The sequence below is a fragment of the Elaeis guineensis genome, chromosome 8 (assembly GCF_000442705.2).
Source record: "Elaeis guineensis isolate ETL-2024a chromosome 8, EG11, whole genome shotgun sequence".
Classification (NCBI taxonomy): Eukaryota; Viridiplantae; Streptophyta; class Magnoliopsida; order Arecales; family Arecaceae; genus Elaeis; species Elaeis guineensis.
In genome coordinates this window covers 136,201,137-136,212,982 of record NC_026000.2, presented here as the reverse complement: position 1 = coordinate 136,212,982, position 11,846 = coordinate 136,201,137, and the positions used below count along the sequence as shown (strand labels likewise).

General features: G+C 37.2%; 1 protein-coding gene across 15 annotated transcripts; it reads right to left on the bottom strand.

The window, feature by feature from the left end:
• Positions 1 to 989: 989 nt before the first annotated feature.
• Positions 990 to 10,295, bottom strand: LOC105049391 (protein CPR-5). 15 transcript variants are annotated; one of them, XM_073262004.1, is made up of 8 exons: positions 9,479 to 10,295; positions 8,348 to 8,404; positions 8,221 to 8,256; positions 7,428 to 8,093; positions 3,422 to 7,334; positions 2,688 to 2,729; positions 2,340 to 2,541; positions 990 to 1,402 (listed from the first exon to the last, which is right to left on the bottom strand). In XM_073262004.1, the coding sequence occupies exons 1-5, from the start codon at positions 10,136 to 10,138 to the stop codon at positions 6,798 to 6,800; spliced, it is 1,956 nt and encodes a 651-aa protein (XP_073118105.1). In that variant the 5' UTR covers positions 10,139 to 10,295; the 3' UTR covers positions 990 to 1,402; positions 2,340 to 2,541; positions 2,688 to 2,729; positions 3,422 to 6,797. The 15 variants fall into 15 exon arrangements, with proteins under 15 accessions (XP_073118105.1, XP_073118108.1, XP_073118111.1 ...); XM_073262007.1 differs by having other exon boundaries at positions 2,340 to 2,514; XM_073262010.1 differs by having other exon boundaries at positions 3,454 to 7,334.
• Between the last annotated feature and the right edge of the window lie 1,551 nt (positions 10,296 to 11,846).

Sequence of the window (11,846 nt, the reverse complement as noted above, 5' to 3'; positions counted from 1 at the left end):
AATTATTAGATGACCATTCTCCAACCTAACGGACCTTGAGCTTAATAAAGAGACTTACAGTTAAATATGCCATGATGTCCCAATCCCGTGATGTATTTATTGCTTGAATGTATGATTGTGCAGGGTTCTGTATCGTATTGGGTAATGTTATTGGTTTCTCAAAGCATTTTTTGCTTTATATGACTCTCTCTTGTGATGCTCCTTAAGTCCAATCTCTAAGATCATGCTGGATCTACAAACCATAGGCATTTGATCTAAACACTCACCTCCTCTTCATTCTCTAGGCTTAAACTATTGGATGAGCAAATGAGAAGCCGGTGCCAAGAGAATTCAACAGGCATTTGAATTTGGTGACTAATTTTCGCACTGTGGACTTGATTTTGGTGTCTTGTATCACCATTACTAGATGCAAGGCATGCTAGTTTGAATGTTCATAAATCTATTTGTATTTTTATGTCACCAGGAGAAATTCAAAAACTCTGGGTATCATCAGGAGAGATGTGATAGAGGCTGCAGAAGCATGAAGCATCAAAATCAATAATCTTTTTCTACCAAATGGATGTTAACACAGCCCAGGAACCAGTTCAAACCATCCTTCTAGGGCAATTATTGTCATTGTTGACAGTCATGCTCCTGGTAAAGTGGATAGGGTTGGCTTCAAGCCAAAGAGAAGAGGAAAAAAGGAGAATGGATTAGACAAGGGGGGAAAAAATTGGACACCTCAAAAAAGAGCCTTAAAACAGACACCCTACTCTGAAAAATGGGGAAATAGGTGGGGAAACTCTGTCATTTACTCCAGCTGCTGGTGTTGTGGCTTTTGGGGACAGTGGATTATTAGTTTGTCTTCATAGCTCATAGCATGTGAATTGTAAAGCAGATCACCGTGGGCAATGGGGCTTGGAGACGATCAAACAGATCAGATGTTTAGCAATCTCGAAGTTAAGAATAAAATGTCGCACTCAGCAAAATGAGATGGTAGACCATGCACAGGAGCAATAACACATGATCATATTTGATAACTAAAGACATTGCATCTAAGATTAACGAAACAACCACCTGCTAAAAAGATTAAATAGGATCCTATATAAAAGCTATAAGTTCCTTTCAAAAATGATTTTTGGGATGGAAGATAATGTTTATAAGGAAAAAGAGAAGGGAAAGTAAAGGTTAGAACATGAATAATACAGCTGTCCACCAAATTAATGGCAAGCTGCTTTATTGCATGTGCTGGTGCTTTGGGTGCATAGGCTTCTGAGGCTGCTAGTGAATTTACTCTGTGTGCCCTGTGCAGGTGGACCACCCCCATTGTTCCACTGGGAGCAAAAGCTCAATGGTTGATGCAGCAGGACCTGAAGGGTTCACCAGCTTCTACTTCATCCGCTATTAAACAGACCACATCCACCTGCAAAGAGCAATAAAATGTCTCGAGTTCTTCAGGAGGACAAAAAGGAGAGCTTAAAAGGCATAATCCAAGTTTTGATGAAAAAACTGACCAACAGTTAGATATTTGATTGAAATCAACAATAAGTAGTCAATTATATATCACCTGTACATGTATAATATATCTCTAACAGACAAAATGGTTTCAAGCATCATCAAACACAAGTTCTTCAGCATGTAAACCATCCATTTGACATCCTATATAAAGGTGAACTGTCTGAAGCCAGGCATAGAGAGTTTTCATTAGTTATTTTGGTTATTCAGGTGAGAAGGCATCGGCAATTGGCTAATAGATGATCTATTAGTGGACAAACTACCTTAATTGAAACTTTTCATCCATAAAGGCCAATGTAAAATAACCTTTCTCAGCCTTTTGGCTAAGATCAAGTGTAATATCTGCAAAGGCCATGTAAAATACACATCTCCAAATATAAGTAAATCATAAACCACAAATGGTGACATAACATGTTGTGGAAAATGAGTTTCTGAAAACTTTCCATTCTGAAGCAAAAAGATCATGGAACAAATCTTGTTGTGCACTTGGAAGCATTTACATCAAATATACCAATCTTTGGTATGCATCAAAGAAGTAATAAAACACTCCAGAGGTCCATGAAAAATAAAATACAAAAAAGCTCAAGGGCATGGAGAGAGATCTTTACATAATGATGATACAAAGTATACAGATATCAGCTTGTGAAATGTCTGTTTGTTTTCTATCATATTCATTAATATTATGAAACTGGATCTACTATTGAAGTTTAATCTAGTATAGTTTAAAAGTCATGATATATATTACAGGATGTTAGAGGAAAAGTGATGTGATTTTTTTTTCCTCAAAAGTTTGTCAAAATAATTACACAAGGTAAGATGAAAAGCTAAACTTCAAGAAAAAATACCTTAAAACTTCCAGGTACATCAGTTATCTCCATTGCATGCTCAATAAGACATGCTGGTTGTTATTTTCACATGAGTCAGTGCTCCAGCAAAGCAAGCTCTTAGGACTGCGAGGGGACTCGCTAGGTGTGATCTATGAAGGACCATAAGCATGTACTCTTCCAGCAGGCATACTTGCTGGCAAAATAAACAGCCCAAAACCACCTTCAAAGAGCAATTGATTGTTTAATACCATTAAGAAGAGAAAGCAGCAGAAGGAAGAGTAAGAAGGGATAAAATTATTTTTTTTTAAGAATGATCAGCATGTCAGACACTATGACTGCAAGAAATAATTTTGTCATAATACCAACCCTTTGTATTCATGGTATTCCACTTGAAGTAGTATTCCTCCACTGCGTCAGAGGCAATATTCAACATGCAAACCATGTTGTGACAATTCATTAGATTTCACAATCAGCATTAATATTCTAGGTAAATTCGAAATCAAATCCACTATGTCTAATCTAGAATTATCTAGCACTTAGAAAATCCTGATAATGTAACACAGATTTGCAGCCGAGCATGTGGACAAGCCTTCACTAAAAGAACTCAAAGATCCTATATGATATCGCAATAATGTTAAGTAGAATGCTAGTGATCAAGTAAGAAATGGATACTCAACACAAGTACCAAGTAGAAATTAGATAATTGATGTTCTTGAATTTTGATGATCCAACCACTCTCAGAAAAGCATTTTTTATGTGTTTTGTTGGCCTAGCACTGGCACTCGTACCTCTTGTGTTCTGCTATCAGTGCCCATGCTTGGCATGCGCTAGCAGGAGAACACCCCGAGTACCAACAAATAGCTGGTATCATGCCAGTACCATGTGCCAATAAGGCATTATATATTGTGTTGTGCCATGCTAATCAGAACTTTACTTCCTATCTAGAGCCTGGTCTTCTCCACCAAATTGTAGAAACTGCTGGCCTGTTATAACACTCTGCTATCTCTTATCACATTGAAGTCAACCTTCCCTATGTGAGAGGCCTATCTGTGAATAAGGTAAGCCCCTAAATGTCCCATGTTACCAAGCAGCATAATTACCATGCAGAAGATGCTGCTGATAGGAGTCCTACCACTTCACAGCTAACATTTCAAGCTCCTACCATCAGGAACAGCCAGCGGCACACTGCCCTCGGGTTCAGCCAAGCTGGTGACCAGACTCTGGCAGCAGAAGTGAGCCAAAGAGTGTCCAAAATTTCGAATCACCCTGCATATCAACCATAAAAACATATAAAAGTGAAAACAGATGTCATTGAAAAGTCGAAACCAAGGGAAAATTAGTCAAGTCAAAATCATGGAAGCTCTAGTTACCTTTTATATCAGCCCAAAATGCAAGGGTGCAATTTTATCAGAATAACACACAAAGATGAAAAAAATGCAAGGGCTCAGGAATATTAGTATGCCAAAAACTAAGACTTTAAGTAACTTCATAAGTGCAGATCGGGATTTACAACCACCACCTATAAGATCCTTCCCACTTCTGCTATATCAAAAACATAAATTGTTCGCCAGACTTGTGATCAAGTTCCATGTGAACATCAAATGCTCAATATGTGCACAAAAGCATCAACTCAGCAGAGATGAAGAGGGTAAAAAAGCTTGATATTTTTTGAGATTGTGCAGTGAAAATGAACTGATATATCAATTGCGGGTTCCAAGATTACAACCCTCATAGTTTACGAGTCCACTAGAGGTTGCTAAGGAGGGTTACATCAGATGATCACAATGCCATTTACTGAAAGAACACAAACAAAGTGTGCCTTCTATACTTTTGTGCAACATCCTGAAACATAAAAATTGCATTTGTTAATAAGGAAGAGCAATCCCAAAACACCTGATTCAGGGCATGGCGAACCAAACCAGTGCAGAACCGGGACCATTCCTGACTTCAGTTCAGGACAAGATAGGAATCAGCTTGAACCTCAGCTTGGCTCAATTCAGACCAGTTCCCGCCAGTTCCGGGGCCATCACAAGCTAAAACAGAGGAGAACGACCATCCCACTGCATTCTTCCTCTTGTTTCTCATCAATTGTCATACCATACCAACCTACTTCTTGACCAGTACCACCCGATATTGGTTCAGGAAACCTTGGTTAATTACAGGTTAACATTTGCTGGTTTATTTCTAAAACTTCAAATTGGCATTAAATTTAACCTGCAGAAGCCTTATGCTATCCATATGATGCTGATATATGGATCAGCATATAATCTATAAATGCATTGAGAACTTGAAATCAGAAAAGAAAATATGTTGCTCAACTTGAGCCACCTCTTACATATTAGAATGCCAACAACATCAGGAATTACATCTCTGTACAACATTGCTAATGGCAAAACTGGAAAGAAAGATTTCTGATGCAGAAAGACAAATGATTTTCGGCAGAACAATGCATTAGCCAAGTCCACAGGATTGGTGAATTGATGTTATCTCAGTATTTATGTTACAAATACAGAATTATAGCCTGCTTCACTATATTTGTACTTACTAAGATCTTGAATCTTAAGGCCTTGTGGAGTACCACTGCAGTTTTTGATTTTCAGCATTTAAAAAAAAAAAAAAAAAAAAACTGAGGCAAAAACCCTGCTTGATAGAACAGTTATTATTTTTAATATTTAAAATACTCAATTTGGTTTTGAAAAAGTGAAAGCTATTAAAAAATGGCTTTCACTTGTTCTGAAAGGAGAGACATATTCTCTTTTATCGTGTCGCCAATGCCACCACCGCCCCTGCAACCATCACCTCATCACCGCCGCCACTGCAACTGCCTGTACCCCTTATCACCGCCGCCACTGCAACTGCCTGGACCCCTTGTCACCGCTGCCACTGCCAGCTGCCACCACCACCTTTTATAGAATTTATGTTTTTCAAAGCTATTGCCTACACAAACATGTTCTTAAAATTTTAGAAAAAAAAAAAACAGAAACAGAGTTTCACTTTCAGGTTTTAAAATCACAAATTGATAATGATGCCAAACACATCCTAAGTTTCGACAAGAATTGCAGTAGCAACACCAAATCACTCTCTTTATAGCTGTTACTCCCACATACATGCAGAAGCAATTTCGCATGAAATAGCAAAAATGTTAAAGCAAAGTTCCATTTCCTTGTTATATTCCTGATTCCACAAAATCACTCCCTGAACAGCGATATACCTTGCCCCCTACCTGAACTAAAAGGAAGAAGAAGATTATGCTTGGAGATCACATAGATCTTGACATGAATTTCAATATGAATGATTGTTAAGTGTTTCCTACATGAACATTCTTCTTTATTTTATGTCCAATTCAAAACTTGTCATAACTGGTCTCACTTTCTAAGTTGACTCATCTGGAACAATTGTTTATGATTACTGATTCCATCTTGAGTTTTGAAATTTTTCAAATCTAAACCATGCTTGAATTTGCTTAAGATGGAGTAGAATTTTGCTATCATTAATTTGTATAATTTAACTTTAGACACACTTTGACCGAGGATGTAACAGATGTCCATGCCAGTCTGACACAGAACCAGCATCTAGGACCCCCTGGCACTGATTCACTGTTCCAAACTGATAGGTGTTGGACAGGCACCTGCCAATCTTGGGGTTAAAGGTCAGAAGACACCTTTTCCCTGTTGGGACAGCACAAAACTCATGACACGAGTCCCAGCAACAATCAGCATAGGTACAGACACCAGTTTTTGAATCCTTGATTGTGATATAGAATGGTTAATCATGAAATAAAAAATAATCAATATAGAATTAGTTCAGGAGAACTATCTGGACAAAGTTTATATAAAAATTCAAACTACTCATTTTATCTTAGTAGACCATACAAAATTTAAATCAATTCATTTGAAATCAGTTCATACTGTGCATCTATTTTAGCATGTTGCATGACTACGTACTATAATGCTCAATTTCATTCTAAACTATCAAATGTCATTTTCATAATCAAATTTCCAATGCAGTACCCAAAATATCAAAAGATGAGCATAAAGTGCAAGTTCAGTAAAATACCATCTATTACAGTTTGACTTTATTCTTCTCACCTCAGTAGTGTCTATTCCTGGCAACAACTAGAGTAAAATCAATAATGTGCTTGCATAATATCCGCAGTCCAAAGACTCCAAGCTACAATTGGCCAATCTACAGATGTCATACTGAAAAAGCCTACAGAATTTCTCAAGATAAAAAATGCCAGCATCAGTTATACATTAAGAATACAACAAAAGTACAACTCAATGTACCATAAAGAAAAATACATGAAAAACTTGAACTTATTTCTGATAAATAGTATATGAACAATGACCGTCATATTAAGGTTTTCACCACTAGCAAACACCATCTAGCTGAAAGCTTATAAAACCCAGGTGAAGCAGCAGCCAACAATTAGACAGGAAAAATAACTCAGGCCCATAAATCCATCTCTGATATTCTTCAAACTTCAGACTCATTTCCCAAACTCCAAAGCATGATCTTCTCAGAGAAGTGATCCTTCCAGTCATGAATAGATGCAAAAGGCAACAAACCGGACAACGTGGGAAGAACCAGTAACAGGATCCCATAGAATGTGTATCGCCTGATCCAGTATGGTAGCCTGATCACCTTAGCTCCTTGAGACACAGAAACAGGGCCATAAAGAATATGGTAAAAAGTGGATGGGAACACACTGGCAAAGAAATGAAGCAGACAGAGAACCTCCCAATACAAAAGCCAGCAATAACCATTTCCCCCTAATGTGTCAACACAAAACTTTCCAGCAAAACCACAAACACCTCCTAACAACAGGAGAATGAATGTCACAGGCATAGTTGGCCCAGACATTGCTGAACGTTGGAAAAGCAAGTAAGCAATTGCCAAAATCATCAATATGCCAAATGACATACGGGTTAGGGCTACAAAGTGACATCTCAGCATAAGCCAGCCTGAACTGAAAGATGCCACTGGCTTTGGGATCCACCAAGATCTAGACTCCTGAAAAAAAAATGTTGACAACTCTTATATCTCCAGATATAACAGCTTGCATGTGTATGGAAGGTTAGAACTTAAAAATAAAAGAAAACATACTTTAAAGGTGGATGTGCAGGCTGATGTTGCCTCCGTGATGCGTTGGTATGAATAGATGGATGCTCCATATAAAAGGAAGCCAGACATGATAATTAAGCCAGTGACAAGAAGGTCTATGCACCTTTTGAGGAGTTCTGCATGCTTCATATCCTGGATCTGATTCCTTAGTTTCTCTTCTTTGAAGGAAGCTTTTGAGATACCCATGCATATCTTTATCTTCTCTAACAAATTTGCATAGGAATTGAGAGCTAACTGAGATTGCTTCATTTGCAATTTTTTCATTATTAGACCTAACTCAACTGCCTTGAGATCATTTGAGCGAGTCTTTTCCATAATAGATCTCTCAAATGTATTCAGAATGGATTGATTTAGTCCAGGATTGGCCACTCCATGAGAAACATGGGCAAGCTGCTGAGTTATATGCCCGTGAAGAACAAGTTGATTCATGGAATTCAATGATGGATTCTCTTGAAACTCTTCAATGGTGTTGGGGGCTTCAGGAATATCCAAGATAGGTGCACTATCACAGCTGCTATTGATAAGTGAACTACTAGTATTTCCTTGCTCAATAGTGGATGTTTCATTAATTAGCCGAAGGGTCTTCAAAGTGCTGCCAAATGATTTTTCAAAGTTTCTCAAGAAACATTCAAATCTGTCACCATATATCTACTCAAAAACCAGAAAACCACAAGCATAACATGAATTAAAACCCAGCATAGTATTGCTTATGAACAACCTGAAAGAACTTGAAACTGACAACTAAAGACAATTATCAGTTATGATCCAGACTTACATTTGTTACAGATGCTTTCACTGCTGAAGTGCAGATCTGCAAACCATTAATATATGTCAGACAGTAATACAATATTCTCACTGCATATTCTATTTGTATGCCAGATATAAACATTTGAATAGGGTACCATGGAAAGTCGATCTACTGGTATCCTGTCCCCTAAGGCAGTCTTCCCATCCAAAACCTGAACAAAACATCAGTATCATCAGCAATCAAACACTCAAAAGTAAAGAAATTAGAGACAAATAAAAAGAATCAGAAAACATCGCATCCTAGAAGATAGGAAGCCCTAAATGCCGATCTTACTACTTATAAAATAAATGATCCATTGTTCACTCAAATGGTATAAGATTGAGAGACAAAGAACAATGAAGAACATATAAGGAGAAGGAATTGCATTCAAAATTGAATGGTTAAAAATGAGAACAGAAGACCTATAATAGTAATGAAAATTACAAAATGGATTCATGTATGCTAGCCTCGACAGGATAGGAACATGAGTTTATAAAACCAAACCCTAGTATCAGGTTCATGCTTGTTATGATTAGTTTTCCCTTTCTTAAGTGGTATACAAAAGCATTCAGTTGCAATGACATCCAGCGATGGCCCAATAATGAAACAAAGTTTATGTGGGTACCAAAAATCATATGTTTTCCAACCCATGCAGCAACCAAGTATCAAACAAACAGTAAGGTGTGAGAACAAAAAAATTCCTCATTGAAAGAAAACACGCAGGCTTCACAAGGGAATTTCTTAAAACATGTTTAAGAGCATTTCCTTTTCTTTGGTGACTAGCATGTTCCTACGCCCATTTAAATTTAACCATCCCCTGAGACCAAATCTAAGTACACTATCTGTGACGAGAAGGTAAAGCACCTGCAAAGTCCAATCTTGATTCATGCTGCCTTTATGAAGGAAGTAGTGTCTAGCTAAAAGTGATCCCCTCAAAAGGAGCAGAACAATTCTTCACGTAGTAATAGTCATAACTGCAGTGAACGATGCAATAATTGGTTTCTCGACTCTCATTTCAACCGAACCATGAGCACACACTCGGGGGAAAAAATCATTTTTTAGATAATAATTTTAAACGAATACTCAATTTAACTGAATCACAAGCATTTTGGTCAAGGGCATGATATATTAAGGAAAAAAGACACTTTTTACGATAAATATTAAACCAAAACCGGTTCTTGAGATTTTGGTCAAGAATACGTGAAATTAAAGAAGAAGGAACATTTTTAAGAAAACAAAAACGGACATGAGCAACCACAGCGGCGAAAGACATTCCAAGCGGAAGAGCAAGATCTTGGAGATCCTCATCATCGCCGCGCCGCGCACCCGGAGACGCCCACGGGCTTCGCCATCTGCTCCTCAGGCGCACCCCTCTCGTCTGCAGCTGGCGGGGACGGGAGGCGGCAGAAGACGACGAGGAAGACGAACAAGAAGAAGAAGCGGCATCCTTTGGCACGGTTTTGGCCTTGGAGGTAGAAACCCTAACCCCCTTTCCCTTGCCGAGAGGCCGCCGCCGCAGAGGCTGGGCGGCAATGGGATCTCCGACGCCGCCTAGTTCTCGGGCGTTGCGGCCCTCCGCCGCTCCGGCGTCCTCCCGGGTTTTGGGACGAGATTGGGCGGATGAGCAAGGGGAGAGAATTGAGACGCGGGATTCCATGGGCGCGGAAAGAAGGGGAGGGACGAGTCGAAGAGCGAAAGGGAGAGGAGAGGGGAGGCGGGGAGGGAAGGACAGAAGCGGGGAATTCGAATATAAATTAGCGAGGGAAAGGAATAATTTCTGAGAACTTGAGACGAAGGGAAAGGGAGAGAGAGAGGGGAAGGAGGGAAGGTTGAGTCCAAGGGACGCGTCGATACACGGTTGCGGAGTTGCAATTTTTTCAATTTTTGCTGGGCTGAAATTACGCATGCACGTTCGCAGCAAGAACCGCAACAACCGCTGGAGAATTTATTACCCTGGTGGTCTGGAAATCTTGGGGAAAATGGAGGATCGTCGTGTACAGTGGTGGTCGTGGGGGGTGGGAAGGCCTGTGAGAAAATGTTCGCACGGTAATATCATGTCAAATTTATCACAATAACGTCTGTGTTTAAATAAACGAGGGCTGAGTATTTCATCGATTTCGTAACTGATATCCCACGCTAACCATTGGTTTTTAATTTTTGTTTGAATTGTGACAACTTTAACGTGGTATCATCGATGCAATGAATATCTTTTCGTGAGGAAGAAAAAAAAAATTTATGCATAAAAAATATAAAATTTAAAAATATTATTATTTTAATATATAAAAATAATTTATTTTTTTATTTTTTTATTTTTAATATATAAACCAAAATAAATTTATTTATGAAATATTTAAATATTTTTATTATAACTTTAATGAGATTTCTCTTGGGGATGGTTGAGCCATGGGATTCCACTAAAAATATTAAATTATAAACTGTGCTAGGTCTATATTTAGAATTATCTTAGATAATATTATAAATAGATCGATTTAATTTTATATGGAGAAAAAAAAATCTACTTAAATTTTTTTTTTCACTATAAAATTTGGTTCAGTCCATTCAAAATATAATTCAGAATAGTTATAAATATAAATCTAAGACTACCATCTAATATTTATGATAGTCGAATAATAATTTTATAGAATTTTGTGCCCAAACATTCAAACAGATTCTTAAAAAAAAATTTATATGTAAGCCTTTAGAATTTTTTGCAGAGATACCCAGCACTAGAAAATAATTATAAATTAGTCAACCTTACATCTTTTCAAAATTGAGATTTTTGTTAAATTTTTCAAAATATAAAATCTTCAATGGACAGATGTATCCACATGTGCATATAACTAAGAATATTAAAAATAATTTTTGAGGTTGTCTTGGATTTGGATGCCAATCTTAATCATACCCTAACACTATATAAAACCAACTATACTCCCCAAGCTTTTTGATTGTTATAATATGCGGTGATACTTAATTATTTAAACCATTTCAACTTGATTCAATTCGTTAAATCTCAAGTTAGGTTATCTATTTAATAAAATTGTTGGTTCAAATCTTGAATTTTACATGTTTAATAAACATGTTAGATTGGGTTGATAATTTTTTACTCTATCATGTATTCAACCCAATTCATATTTGATCCAACTCGATCTAATTGCCACCTCTTACATTTTCTCTCGAAGATTTAAGCCATGCTAAACTTTTATTAAAAAATTATAATGTTACTAAACTACATGATAGATGAGCGCAAGGGAAAAAGTCTCTTTGGTTTAGGACTTCCATGAAATACATAATAAGAATCTCATGTCCTCCAAAATCTAAATGCATAGTTATTCATTGATTACAGCAAAATTTAAAATCATCTTGATTAACAATGTAATATAACAAATCAATGTTAAATAATTTCGTGGGCCACGCATATTAACACTTTATTCAAGCTAATACTTTTTAAAAGGTTATCTATTTTTCAATTCTTGATTACCAGCAGAGTGCAACATGTGCATCATGAGTGGTGGATAAAATGTTATTTATTTTTACATAAAAGTTTCTATAACAATTATCAATTTGTATTATTTGAAAAGAATGTATAAATGACAATCATAATTCTATCATTTCCA